The sequence below is a fragment of the Neofelis nebulosa genome, chromosome 1 (assembly GCF_028018385.1).
Source record: "Neofelis nebulosa isolate mNeoNeb1 chromosome 1, mNeoNeb1.pri, whole genome shotgun sequence".
NCBI classification, from domain to species: domain Eukaryota; kingdom Metazoa; phylum Chordata; class Mammalia; order Carnivora; family Felidae; genus Neofelis; species Neofelis nebulosa.
Genome location: NC_080782.1, coordinates 175,386,583 through 175,398,782, shown reverse-complemented (window position 1 = coordinate 175,398,782; position 12,200 = coordinate 175,386,583). Strand labels below are relative to the sequence as shown.

The window sequence follows — 12,200 nt, the reverse complement described above, 5'->3', positions numbered from 1 at the left end:
GACACGTGAATGAGGTGGAGACTTATCAACTGATTGTCATCATGCGTTTTCCTTAAATCCTTTTTTTGTGTGTGTTTTCTGTTCTGCCCAATTAACAGGAAAATCTTAAATTTTCCATTTGCGGTCTTTGTCCCAATTTAAAGATCGGTCTGCTTTAGATTGTTCTGTCTTGAAGTGTTTGGCATCCTTAATGAGTTATGTGACTATCATCATTATTGTGTTTCTATATTTATTATGCAATTGTCTTGTGAAATAAACATCAGTCTATGCTTATAAAATGTAAACATGAACAAGCCCTGAGATGGGACCAAAGCAGGATTAAGTAATGACATGTCATATAGCGTTCAACCATAGTAATACCTCCTCTGAACAAAACTTCGCCATCAACATTTCGTCGTGGAGCCCAGAAGCTGTATCAAGTTGTTTTCTGCTTTCCCTACTGACCTTTCAGGAAATTTTCTCCCACTGATGGAATTGTCATTCTGTCACAGTGAAAGACAATGGAGTAAAGTAAAATGGGGCCTGGCCACAGCAAGGACTGGGGCTGGCCTGTCTGTGGTCAGCGCATTCCTCTTTCTAATTTAAGGAGACGCTAGCATTCCTTAAGGTAGTGCAGTTTCATTAGCACGTTTCAAACTATCTGGCTAGACATTCAAAATAACTGAAGATAGTAAATGTGTAGTTTCAAATATTATAGTTCATCTATTCCTATTTACTTATTTATTTTAATGTGTATTTATGTTTGAGAGAGAGAAAGGGAGAGACAGAGCATGAGCAGGGGAGGGGCAGAGAGAAAGGGAAACAGAATCTGAAGCAGGCTCCAGGCTCTGAGCTGTCAGCACAGAGCCCAACACGGGGCTCGAACTCATGAACTGCGAGATCATGACCTGAGCCAAAGCCCAATGCTTAACCGACTGACACTTAACCGACTGAACGACCCTGGTGCCCTATCAACTCCTTTTTAAAAGCAGCATCAAAAGCAGTGCACCCTCAAAGCCCTTATGTTTGTCATTGCTTTTCCTGGGTATTAAGTTTAAAAAAAAAAAAATCCAGGTTAGCTTGGCCAAGGGAAGACCAGTCTTCCTTTCTGAGCTCTTCAGGACCATTTGTCTGCTCAGGGGCATTCTGACTGTCACTCCTGGTCCCAGTGGTGGGTGGGCAGCTCATTCCATTGGGAGGCAGCTCAAATCATGAGAAGGGTTTTCCTCATTTTAATCAATATTTACTTTCCTGTAATGCTTTGTGTTGTGTCTTTACCTATCTACTTTTCCAACTCTCTTCTTGCCTCTTTACAGTTTTCTTGCCTCTTTAAGCCAGAAGCACCTTGATCTTTACAGAATCATTCTGAAGCTAACCATTTGAAAGACATATTTCTTCTCAATGTTCCATCTGATGCCAGTAGAGAAGACCTGTGCTTATAATAACCACAGTACCTGACAACTAATAGGCATTCAAGGCGCCTGGGTGGCTCAGTCAGTGAAGCGTCTGACTTCGGCTCAGGTCTGATTTCGCAGTTTGTGGGTTCGAGCCCCGCATTGGGCTCTGTGCTGACAGCTCAGAGCCTAGATCTTGCTTCAGATTCTGTGTCTCCCTCTCTCTTTGCCCCTCCCCTGCTCATTGTTCTTCTCTCTCTCTCTCTCTGTCCCTCAAAAATAAACTTTTTTAAAAATTAAAAAAATAGACATTCAATAAATATTATATTTTTATTTTTAAAATAGCAATACAGTACATAGGAAAGCACAGAAGTGTTAAAATCAATAGGCCTGGACTCCATTGCAGTTCAAGTATTAATTCATTCTAGGATCTTAGGCTGTGTTTTCACCTTTCTCAGTCTCTATGGTCTCAGCTTTGAAGAAAAAGAAGTTATGATAAAGAACCTTTTATGAAATTGTGCTGAGGATTATCTGTGCTAGTATCATAAAGCACCTGTCACAGCTCTTAGTACACAGTAGGTGTTCAGTGAACATCAGTCTCCACATACAACACATCGTCCCCCAACCCCACCTACCTTGTAATCCAAAACAGCAGTGTAAACAGGCAAGACTAAGGAGGCTTGGCTCCCGGCTTTGCCCTTTTTGGTCCCACAACCTTGGATGAATCACTTTGCCTCCTTGCACGTTTCCCTGTCAAATAGTCCCACATCTGCTACAAAGGTTTGTTGTAAGGATCAAATAAAACATTGGTTGGAGAATAACTTTGAAAACTCTTGGTGTGTTTTCTTAACATAAGGTATTGTTATTTCTGGTAGTAATTTATCAGCGAAGAAATTGCTTAATGAATGAATGACCTATTCCCCCACCACATCTCTCCCCACACTGGAGCAGGGAGGAAATACCCAACAAATGAATGGTATTGAAAACCGGTCCATGCATGTTTATGGAAATATCACATTTGGGAACATTTGCCTGATAGGTGCAAATCCAAGCAACGATGCTCACATGAACATTGGGCAGAAGAGGCAATTGACTCAGTGCTGATATAAACACAACGGAGGTTCAGAATCCCAGAGCTGTGGTTGTCAACGACTGACTGACCCTCTTCCTTCTAATTTCTTCCAGGAATTTCTATTACATCACCATGTTACGGGATCCAGTGTCACGTTACCTGAGCGAGTGGAAACACGTCCAGAGAGGGGCCACGTGGAAAACCTCCCTCCACATGTGTGATGGGAGAAGCCCCACCCCTGATGAGCTGCCTACCTGCTACCCCGGGGACGACTGGTCTGGGGTCAGCTTGCGGGAGTTCATGGACTGCACCTACAACCTGGCCAACAACCGCCAGGTGCGCATGCTGGCCGACCTGAGCCTGGTGGGCTGCTACAACTTGACTTTCATGAATGAGAGCGAGAGAAACACCATCCTGTTGCAGAGCGCGAAAAACAACCTGAAGAACATGGCCTTCTTTGGGCTCACGGAATTCCAGAGGAAGACTCAGTTTCTCTTTGAGAGGACATTCAACCTCAAGTTTATCTCCCCCTTCACGCAGTTCAACATCACGCGGGCTTCCAACGTGGACATCAACGAGGGCGCCCGCCAGCGCATCGAGGAGCTCAACTTCCTGGACATGCAGCTTTACGAGTACGCGAAGGATCTCTTCCAGCAGCGCTACCACCACACCAAGCAGCTAGAGCACCAGAGGGACCGGCAAAAGAGGCGGGAGGGGCGCAGGCTGCAGCGGGAGCACAGGGGCCACCGGTGGCCCAAGGAGGACGGGAACACAGACGGGGCGGTCACCGAGGACTACAACAGCCAGGTGGTGAGATGGTGACCCCCTGCGCTCTCCTTCCTCAGGACGCGGGGGGATGAGCAGGCGCACCGACCTTCTGTGGCGTTGGTTACCTTGGAGAAGGATGGGCCTTTTGGAGGACATCTGGCTGTAGGTGGCTTGATTTGGACACCTGCTTCCTCTTTGTCTTCATCCTTGCCCAGCTGGAGAGGATCTGTCTTCTTCTTTTTTTCCCCTGACGTTTTTCAATCCATGATATTAAGTAGGGTAGGGATGCATCTGACTTAGACGTCCTTAGAAGCTCAAGAAGAGAAGCACCAGAAAGAAACAGTTCTTGAAAACATCCTTTGCAGCAGCATGGGAACCCACAGAGGCACACATGAAAAGCCAAATTATGGCTTGGATGTTCTGCTGAAACTGGTCTGTTTCACACGGCCTCTGTAATGGAAATACTGGTCTGTCTAGAGAGAAGGAGAAAGAAAGAAGTCCCCTTCCACCCTTAAATGAGGTTTTATGCCAACCCTCGCTTTGCTGTTCGCTCTCATCTTGAACCCGGTGCGAATGCGGTTCAAATCATAAGTAGCGGTGTTTTGTTGTTGCAGCTGTTTTTAAACAAGGTCACCCTCCTGCTGACGATCACTAGAGACTCACACCCCGCAAAGCCCCTGCATCTCAGCTCGGAGCCGTGTTGCATCTCCCGTCTTTTAGGGAATGGCTGGTAGAATCAGGACAGGCATGTCTCAGGACAGGCCCTGAGAAATGAACACTGGTAGTGGCATTTAAGAGAAAATGTGCTTATTAACAAGTGTCTAAGATCACCCTTTACCGATTTTATTTTCGTTCAAAAAGAATTGACTCATAAATTAAGAGCTGGGGGAAGCAGGAAGAAAACTCTATGTCTAACATTTCCAAACAGGCTACAGAACTTGTAGTGTTTCCAGGAGTATTTCTGTTTTACCACTTTGGAGCCGTCATCTTCTTTGATATGGTACTTCCAAGTTTAAAATTCTGCTATAGCACAGAGGCAAAGACGTTTAAAAAGAATGTGGCCCAAAGACTAGGAGCTTAGCTAGCCGGTATGCAAAAGATCTTCAGGGTCACTAAATAAATGATAACTGATTTATGCTAGGAGACACGGAACTCAGTGGGCCAGTTGTCCCAGGAGTTTAGACAGACTACCTCCCAACATCTTTACTATCTCCAGCCTGGTAACCTTCTTCTACCCACATGATCTTCTCCTCTTGTTAGACCATGCCCACAGCTGGCAGCTCAGGCTGGAGTGTGTGAGACAGGACCTGAAAATGTGCTGCATTGCCAATTGCTTCTCGTTTTCAATTTTTCCCAATCACAACTACAGGAACACCAAGTTTGTCGAATAATAAGGGGAAAAGCAGGGAAAAGGGGATAGAAAGCCCTTGCCTGGCATTCAGGAGCAGGATCAGAGCGGGTCAAGAGTTTCACAACATTGATCTGATCAGTCCTTTCAAGGAGCTCAAGGCAAAATGAGTGAAACCCCTAAATCAGATTGAAAAGCCTATTTCATTGATATCTAACATGTTTGATGTTTAAGCCAGCTTTACGTAAGCCACATCTCAGCCTCCAGAATAGTCTCTCTGGGGTTGAGAGTCAATCAACCCACAAGCATTCATGGAGTGCCTGCCTGCACAGAGGGGAGCCCAGTGTCTCCATCAAAGAGAGATTTGGAGAAGTGGCTTTGTACTTCTCTCACTACCCTTGGCTTCATCTGCCCCGTGAGGGGAGTATTATTGGGGGCCTCCCTTGTGTCCATCACTGTGGGGGGGCCCTTTTCATACTTTAAATCTATTCACAACAAGGTAGATATTATTGGGCCCAATTACGTAGATGGGAAAAGTGAATCCCACAGACAATAACCGGCTTCCTCATAGGTTGTATGCTAGATGTGGCCGACTGCAAAGTGCAAGCTCCTTTTACTCGTGTGTTCCATGAGGGATAAAAGCTTCCTGCCAGTCATGCAAGAAGCCAGCTATTAAAGCCCAGAAGGACTTGTCTCTAACCCACGTGCGTGGCACAACTGTGCCAGCCCTGAGCCGGCCGTGACCCAGAGCCACGCCGCCTGGGGTGAGCCCGGACGTCTCCACATCCCTGGCCCACCAGCAAGCTGAGAGACTGATGACTTTTTTTTTTTTTTATTTTTTATTTTTTTTTTTTTTTAAATTTTTTTTTCAACATTTTTTATTTATTTTTGGGACAGAGAGAGACAGAGCATGAACGGGGGAGGGGCAGAGAGAGAGGGAGACACAGAATCGGAAACAGGCTCCAGGCTCCGAGCCATCGGCCCAGAGCCTGACGCGGGGCTCGAACTCACGGACCGCGAGATCGTGACCTGGCTGAAGTCGGGCGCTTCACCGACTGCGCCACCCAGGCGCCCCGAGACTGATGACTTTTTAGGCAGTCATACTTTTTGAGACATATGTAAGTTAAAGGGACCAAATAGACATTGCTTGTTAGTCGGTAGAAATTAGACTCACAAAATCTTACCCATGATTTGTTCCTGAGGTAGAGAGGGAAGAAGATGGCAGCTACAGTTAATGAGCAGCTCTCTCTCCATCGTCACATTTCGATGTTAGGATCTAATGTTCTGCCTGGAATGGCAGAGCTGCAAATTATCTGCTTGCCGCTGTGACACGCACACGCGCACACGCTCGCACACACACACTCACACAATAGCAATCCAGTGTTTTGTCATGTGGAAAATCAAAACAAGTTAGAAAGCATTCGGATTGTTTCTTTTAAACTCCCTTTAAATGTTTGGCAGGGAGTTCATGCATAGCTGAGACTTGGAGGCAGCCTCTGCTGACTTCACACTGTTCCTTAGGCATCTCGGGATTTATATCAAAAGGCTCTTTGCCGCTGAAGGCGTGATGTATGGAGCTCCACTTGAGACCAGATATCAGGATGTTCAGAGGAGAAACCATCTCTTTGTGTTGGCCCGAGGCCAGTGCTGAGCAAATTAAAAAGACCGACACAGGCTTCCTCCCTCATATCATTTCATTCGAAAGCAGCACGCTTGTCATATCCCTGGGGTCCTATGTTGATAGAAATGAAGAGGTAAGGACACAGTTTGTTCTCCAAAAATTGACTGCACACCTACATGCTGAGTGAAGCTCAGAGAGGGGATGCCAACAGAAGACATCTGGATCTTGGGAGCCATAGGGAGTCAACAGCTTTAAGATCCAAAACCAAATCAATACCAGGTACATTGCTGTTAAAAGCCCAAGAGGAGGGGGAGAAAATTCCCCAGGGGCTTCCACATCCTACTGACTCCTACAACACCCAGGTAGACATTCCTTCCCTTCTCTTGGCAAGGAGAGCCCCAGATTGGGACGGGGGTGTCCTTTTGTGCGTGTTTATGTGTGTGTGTTTAAATTATCATCAGGGACTAAGGTATACTATCTCTTCTGTCTCTTTTTAATTTTTTGGCAGCCTACTCTTGCTAACCAGAGAAAGCCTGCCCTGAGAATTATTTGGATATTCCTTCTAATAACTAATAACACTAGCAATCAGTGTTGGGCAACAGCTAAGGATATCATGTGTGCTATTAAAGAATTATAAGACCGTGTTTCTTATCATCTAGAGGAGGTAACTTGGTCATCATCTAATCAAGGGTTTGAAATATGAGGACTTGTTCAAGCCTGAGTAAAGATAGTATTTATACAGGGAAGAAAGTCTACCAGAGATAGACCTGGCAAGGAGATGAGCACGGATCATTAAAACAAAAATAAAAACAAACATTAAATCCATAGGATAGGATTCCCACTTGGCCACTTTAACAGAGAAATTCAAAATAATAATGACTTCAAGGAGATCAAAGCTATTGTCCTCTCATTTAAAAGACAAACTGGGGGGCGCCTGGGTGGCTCAGTCGGTTGAGCGTCCGACTTCGGCTCAGGTCACGATCTCGCAGTCCGTGAGTTCGAGCCCCGCGTCGGGCTCTGGGCTGATGGCCCAGAGCCTGGAGCCTGCTTCCGATTCTGTGTCTCCCTCTCTCTCTGCCCCTCCCCTGTTCATGCTCTGTCTCTCTCTGTCTCAAAAATAAATAAACATTAAAAAAAAAATTAAAAAAAAAAAAAAAAGACAAACTGGTCGGATAGCTCTGGTGAGTTACAGAAGCCCAGGCCCCCTCTTTGTTGCTCTTTCATACGAACACGTGCCTGCCACCTCATGATGCAAGGTGCCTGCTGCCGCTCCTGCCATCTTGTTTGTATTTCAGACAACAGAGAGGGCACGGAAGGAAGTTGCAAATATCGCTTCCACTCACATCTCATGGGCTAGAACCTAGCCATTAGCTACAAGTAAACAAAGGATGCCAGGAAATGTCTTCCTTATTGGTTGCCATGCACCTTGACCAACAGGGGGGAATCTATTATTAAAAGAGGCAATGTGAAACTTAATACTGATAAAACTATCAGTCTCTGCCACCAAAGGGAATTGAAAAATATTTCGAGTGCTCTTCAGAGTTCTCTATTCTGTCATATGTTTTGCAAAGGATTAGATTAAAATTCATAACTTTGTATAGCATTTAATGCTTTCCAAACATTTGTACACTCAGTATCCCATTTTACCTCCACTACTGTCTTGTGTGTTAGCTACAGAGGACCTCTATTCATTATCCCATCTGATAGTTTCACATGGGGATTTAGAGATGTTAAAAGATTTCTCAATTCTAGTTTATTAACAAGAAAGTTTCTTAGAGCCCCCGTCTTGACTTCAGAGCCTTCGCTACTACTTTATGCTGTTCAGCATCAGTATCAGGATGGGGAATTGCAAGAATATGAAATCTAAGTCTTTATTGATTTATATCTTTCCTTACCTTCTTATAGAACTACTGACTTACAAGATACCAAGGAAACTGGTAGAGTTGGCTCACAAGCCCTGCCTCCAATGAGGAATCATCTTATTAGCAGTGAAATGTCCAAGAGATGGGCAGTGTTTCAGGGGAGATTGAGAAGCACAGACGTTCAAACACCTCATGCTGGCTGTTCACCCCAGCCAATCCAGAGTCCGATTCAAGATGAAGGCTGAGGGAATATGCTCACAACTCCTTAGGGAAGCTCAGTGTTAGAAATATCTAGAATCAGTAATAGCCGGAATAGTTAGGTGTGAGGAATGATCAATAGAACCCTGCTCAAAAAATCTCCCCTCCTCTCTACTTCTTCCCCAGGTCTCTGGAATTTTATCAGCAACTTATTGCTTTGGTTCTTAAAGGTTATATTTGGTGTTAAATGAGTCCCCTTGCACATTTGCCAGAGAGAGGAAATGCTTTAAGCTGTCATAGGCTAACATCTTCACACAGAGTTGATCGTCTTCCTCTCTAAACTTGACCTCTAGCTGAGAAGAAAGTCCTGTATAATGGGATCATGCAGGGGTGGGGGTTTGGAAGAGTAGGAGTAACTATAGAGGAGGAGAGGGCTCCTAAAAGGGAAGCAGTCTTTCAAAGGTGAAAAGAATGGGAATTACATATGTGCCAGGAAATATTGAAAAATAGAAAAACGACATACGGTTTCTGTCCTCAAGAACAAGAGCAGGCTGAAGACATGTAGACTGTATTTCTTTGGGCCACTTAAAAGAGATGACAAGGGCATGAGGCTCATGAAGCAGGACGAGAGCATCGACAGGACTGAAGGCTGAATGAGTTGGAAGGGTTGGATCAAAGGGAAACGTGGGTTGGACTCAGACAAAGGATACCGCGATCTGTTCACAGCTCGTCTCCAAGGCTTTCCTTTCCCACAGTTATTGTGCCTCCACTGGTCATCAGAACTCCAACTGAAAGTCTCCGGGCTGGGTCTCAGGGCAGCCTGAGTCTGATGATTCCACCCAGTCACATCGCCTCTGGGGAGCATGCAGAGAGAGGTTCCTTCTCCAAGGCACCTTCCTTATCCCCCTCCTCCGTTCTCCACGGGACAGAATCCTGCTGTCCTCCTACCACATTCACCTGGACGCATCTGAATTAACCCCCTAAAACTTTGAATTAGCCCTTCTGGGCAAGTGGGTGAGTTCTGAGACCTGTGTGTTTTGTAGCCTCGTGGATGGAACGCACATGGACCCATCCATGCCACACGTTGGCAAAACCAATCCACCTTGCAGAAGTGTTGAGATTTCCAGAAGGACTGGCCTTGCTATGAACACCAGCTACATCTGCAAGACCAAAGCCCCTGAACTTCCAGGCAAGGACTCGAGGTGACCTAACAAAACTCCAGATCTGAGAACGCCGAAGCACAGATGTTTCCGAAGCCTGTGTTCTGTTTCCTTTTCTATGGAAAAGGCTGCAACTGTCATCCTTTGACGCATTAAATGGAGCCTCTGCGCGATACGTGCTCTGCTGCACTGTGGGAACTCCTCAAAGGGCCAGATGTCAGTGCTGAAAGACCTCAGTTCTTGCCGGGGAAGACGGCGTTCTAAGGAAGCAGAGTTTGTGTGGTTTAGTTATTGTCACAGTTGCCCTCCACCAACCCATCATTTCTTTTGTTTGTAATCACATGGCCATCTTCTCTTTCCTTTTTTCTCTTGTTTCTTTTTGTTCCCCAGAGGTACTTCCTGGGTTTTGTTTGCATTATTTTTCATTTAATGTATCAAAGATGAAAAATGTTGGAAAGAAAAATCTAGACTTTTATCTGGTGCCCCATTTTAGATGTAAAGATAGTTATCCAATAGATAGTAAATTATTTCACCTAAGAGATATTTCCTTTTGTTTCTGTGCAATAATATGTATGAACTCGGGTACTAGGAGATTGTATTGTGACATTATCAACCCTTATTGCTATTTAAAACATGATAGTTTGTAGAACTGAGGATCTCCATTGATGTGAAGCACAATTTAATGAATAAGTTACCATATTAAACTGTTGTGATGTCAAGAACAATTGTTTTCCCCTGTGATTTTGTTAGACGTTTTTGCAAAATGAGAAAAGTTGGTCAAACACTTTAAGGGATTTATGGAAATTGAATGCATGGGATCAGCTTTGTCAAACTCTAAAGAATCCATGCTTTGGATACAAATGTGGCTATTGGATGTGAAGCTTTAGAAGCATAAAAGACAAAGAAAATATAGATTGGAACAATTTAAAATCTCTGAGGCCAGGGAGGATTTCACAGACTCTCAAACACATAAGCTTCTAGAACCGTCGTTTTCGGTGGTCCTCCTGTTCTTTGTCCCCCTCCTCCCCACCCACCCCCACTACCCCCCCTCCCCCGGCACATTGAAATTCACTGTGAGCCCTGGAAAAGCAGCAGCCTGGGGAGCAAGGATGAGGGAAAGGTTTGACAAAAGAGTGGTGGGAGACGAAAACAGGAACTGAAGCAAAGGAGTTAGGAAGTGAAAAGAAATGAGAAAAGGAAGGAAAAGAGGGAGAGAGGAAAGGCAAGACAGGGAGAGAAAATGGAAGAAGAAGAAAACAACAACAATGGCAGCCGATGTGGGTTTCTCCACAATTTCTAAGTGTACAGTTTGTCCACATAGATTTTTTTAATAAATAACTAGTTCCTACAACAAAAGCAAAGAAAGAATAAAATTAACTTCTGGTAGAGAAAACTTCCTTCATTCAAAAAAATCCCCTGAATGGTGCATTTTATCATTTTCTTTTCATTCTGTGGAAGTGGGATTTGTGGATTCTTTCCTTGCTTATGGGTTCATGAGATTTAAAGCCTCAGAGAAATGTCACTTGACTGTGTTCCTCTAACTAGTGGGGATCATAGGCAAAGTCACTGACTCTAGAGCAATTGGAGCAGCCATAGGAGAGGCTTCAAAAGACAATTGAAGTTAAATAGAAACAAGTGTGCATCCTCCCACACCCCCACACACAGACATGCGTGGACATTTTGTGGGCTTCTGTCTTCCAAGAAAAAAAAAAACAGATAACTGAAGAGAAGAACTAGGAAATACTCAAGACTTCTTTCCCCCTTCACCATGAAAATACTGTTCAAGGTAAGACTGAAAGAAATGTCAAAAATATTACTGAAAATCTGCTCTCAATATAGTAAAGTTTCCCTTTCACAGGTCAGTTTTTACATAAAAATAAATTTGAAAATTAATAAAAGCTAATTTCAACATAATTATTTATTTTATATATTACGTTAATTTTTTATTACAACATACTATGTGATCTTAGATCATTTGAAAAATGTGAGAAAAATTGCATACATAATAGAGCCAAATCCTGACATTATTTTGACCTTTTCCTTTCATATTTTTATGTATTAGCAATTAGAGTAAAATTTTAAATAACATGTTTTAGGGAATTAGAATCATACAATCTATATAATGTAAATACATATCTTAACTTCTTACTGCCATTCTTTGAAAATATAATTTTAATAGGTGCATGTAATTCTACCATTCCCATATTTTGGGGCATTCTTGTTATTTTCAATGTTTCCACCAAATGACTAACACTGAAATGAATATATGCATACATAAGTAGCATCTTTGTCTTTGTGCACGTGTTGGACAGAGGACAGTGGACTGCTCGATTGGATCTCCCCAACAACTGAGAAAGAAAACATATTCAAGGTTGTCAAAATAACGTAGCCGCAGCTAAATGAGTTGTGGGGGGAAAAATGAACGTTATTCATATACTCAAAGAAAATTATATGTTATCTCTCCAGAACTGTCTTCCTGGACCTGGAGGGAAGCGCACATTCCCGCAAGATGCTGGGAGTGTGGCTGCTGGCTGACAGCTCTCATCTGGGTCTGCCTGGAGCACCTGCCGCCTCCAAGGTCATGTCACCTGTAGAGGCCAGGCTGTTTCTAATGACGTGGCTGTGGAGGCAAAGGCCAGGTCTTTTAACTAGGGACTTCTCGGCTCCACAGCACGTGCCTGGAGGGTCAGCTGAGGATTTCATTGTAAGACGCCTCAGTTCGCTTCCTGCCTCTGCCCCTCCTGGGGCCTTGACTCTCGGGACAGGTTGTTCCCAGTGAACCCTCCGCACACACACAC

At 44.2% G+C, this 12,200-nt stretch overlaps 1 protein-coding gene across 1 annotated transcript; it reads left to right on the top strand.

The window, feature by feature from the left end:
- Positions 1-2,560: 2,560 nt before the first annotated feature.
- LOC131483492 (heparan-sulfate 6-O-sulfotransferase 3) lies at positions 2,561-5,380 on the top strand. Its single transcript, XM_058681684.1, has one exon. It carries the CDS (start codon positions 2,578-2,580, stop codon positions 3,265-3,267), a length of 690 nt encoding a protein of 229 aa, XP_058537667.1. The 5' UTR covers positions 2,561-2,577; the 3' UTR covers positions 3,268-5,380.
- Positions 5,381-12,200: the final 6,820 nt, after the last annotated feature.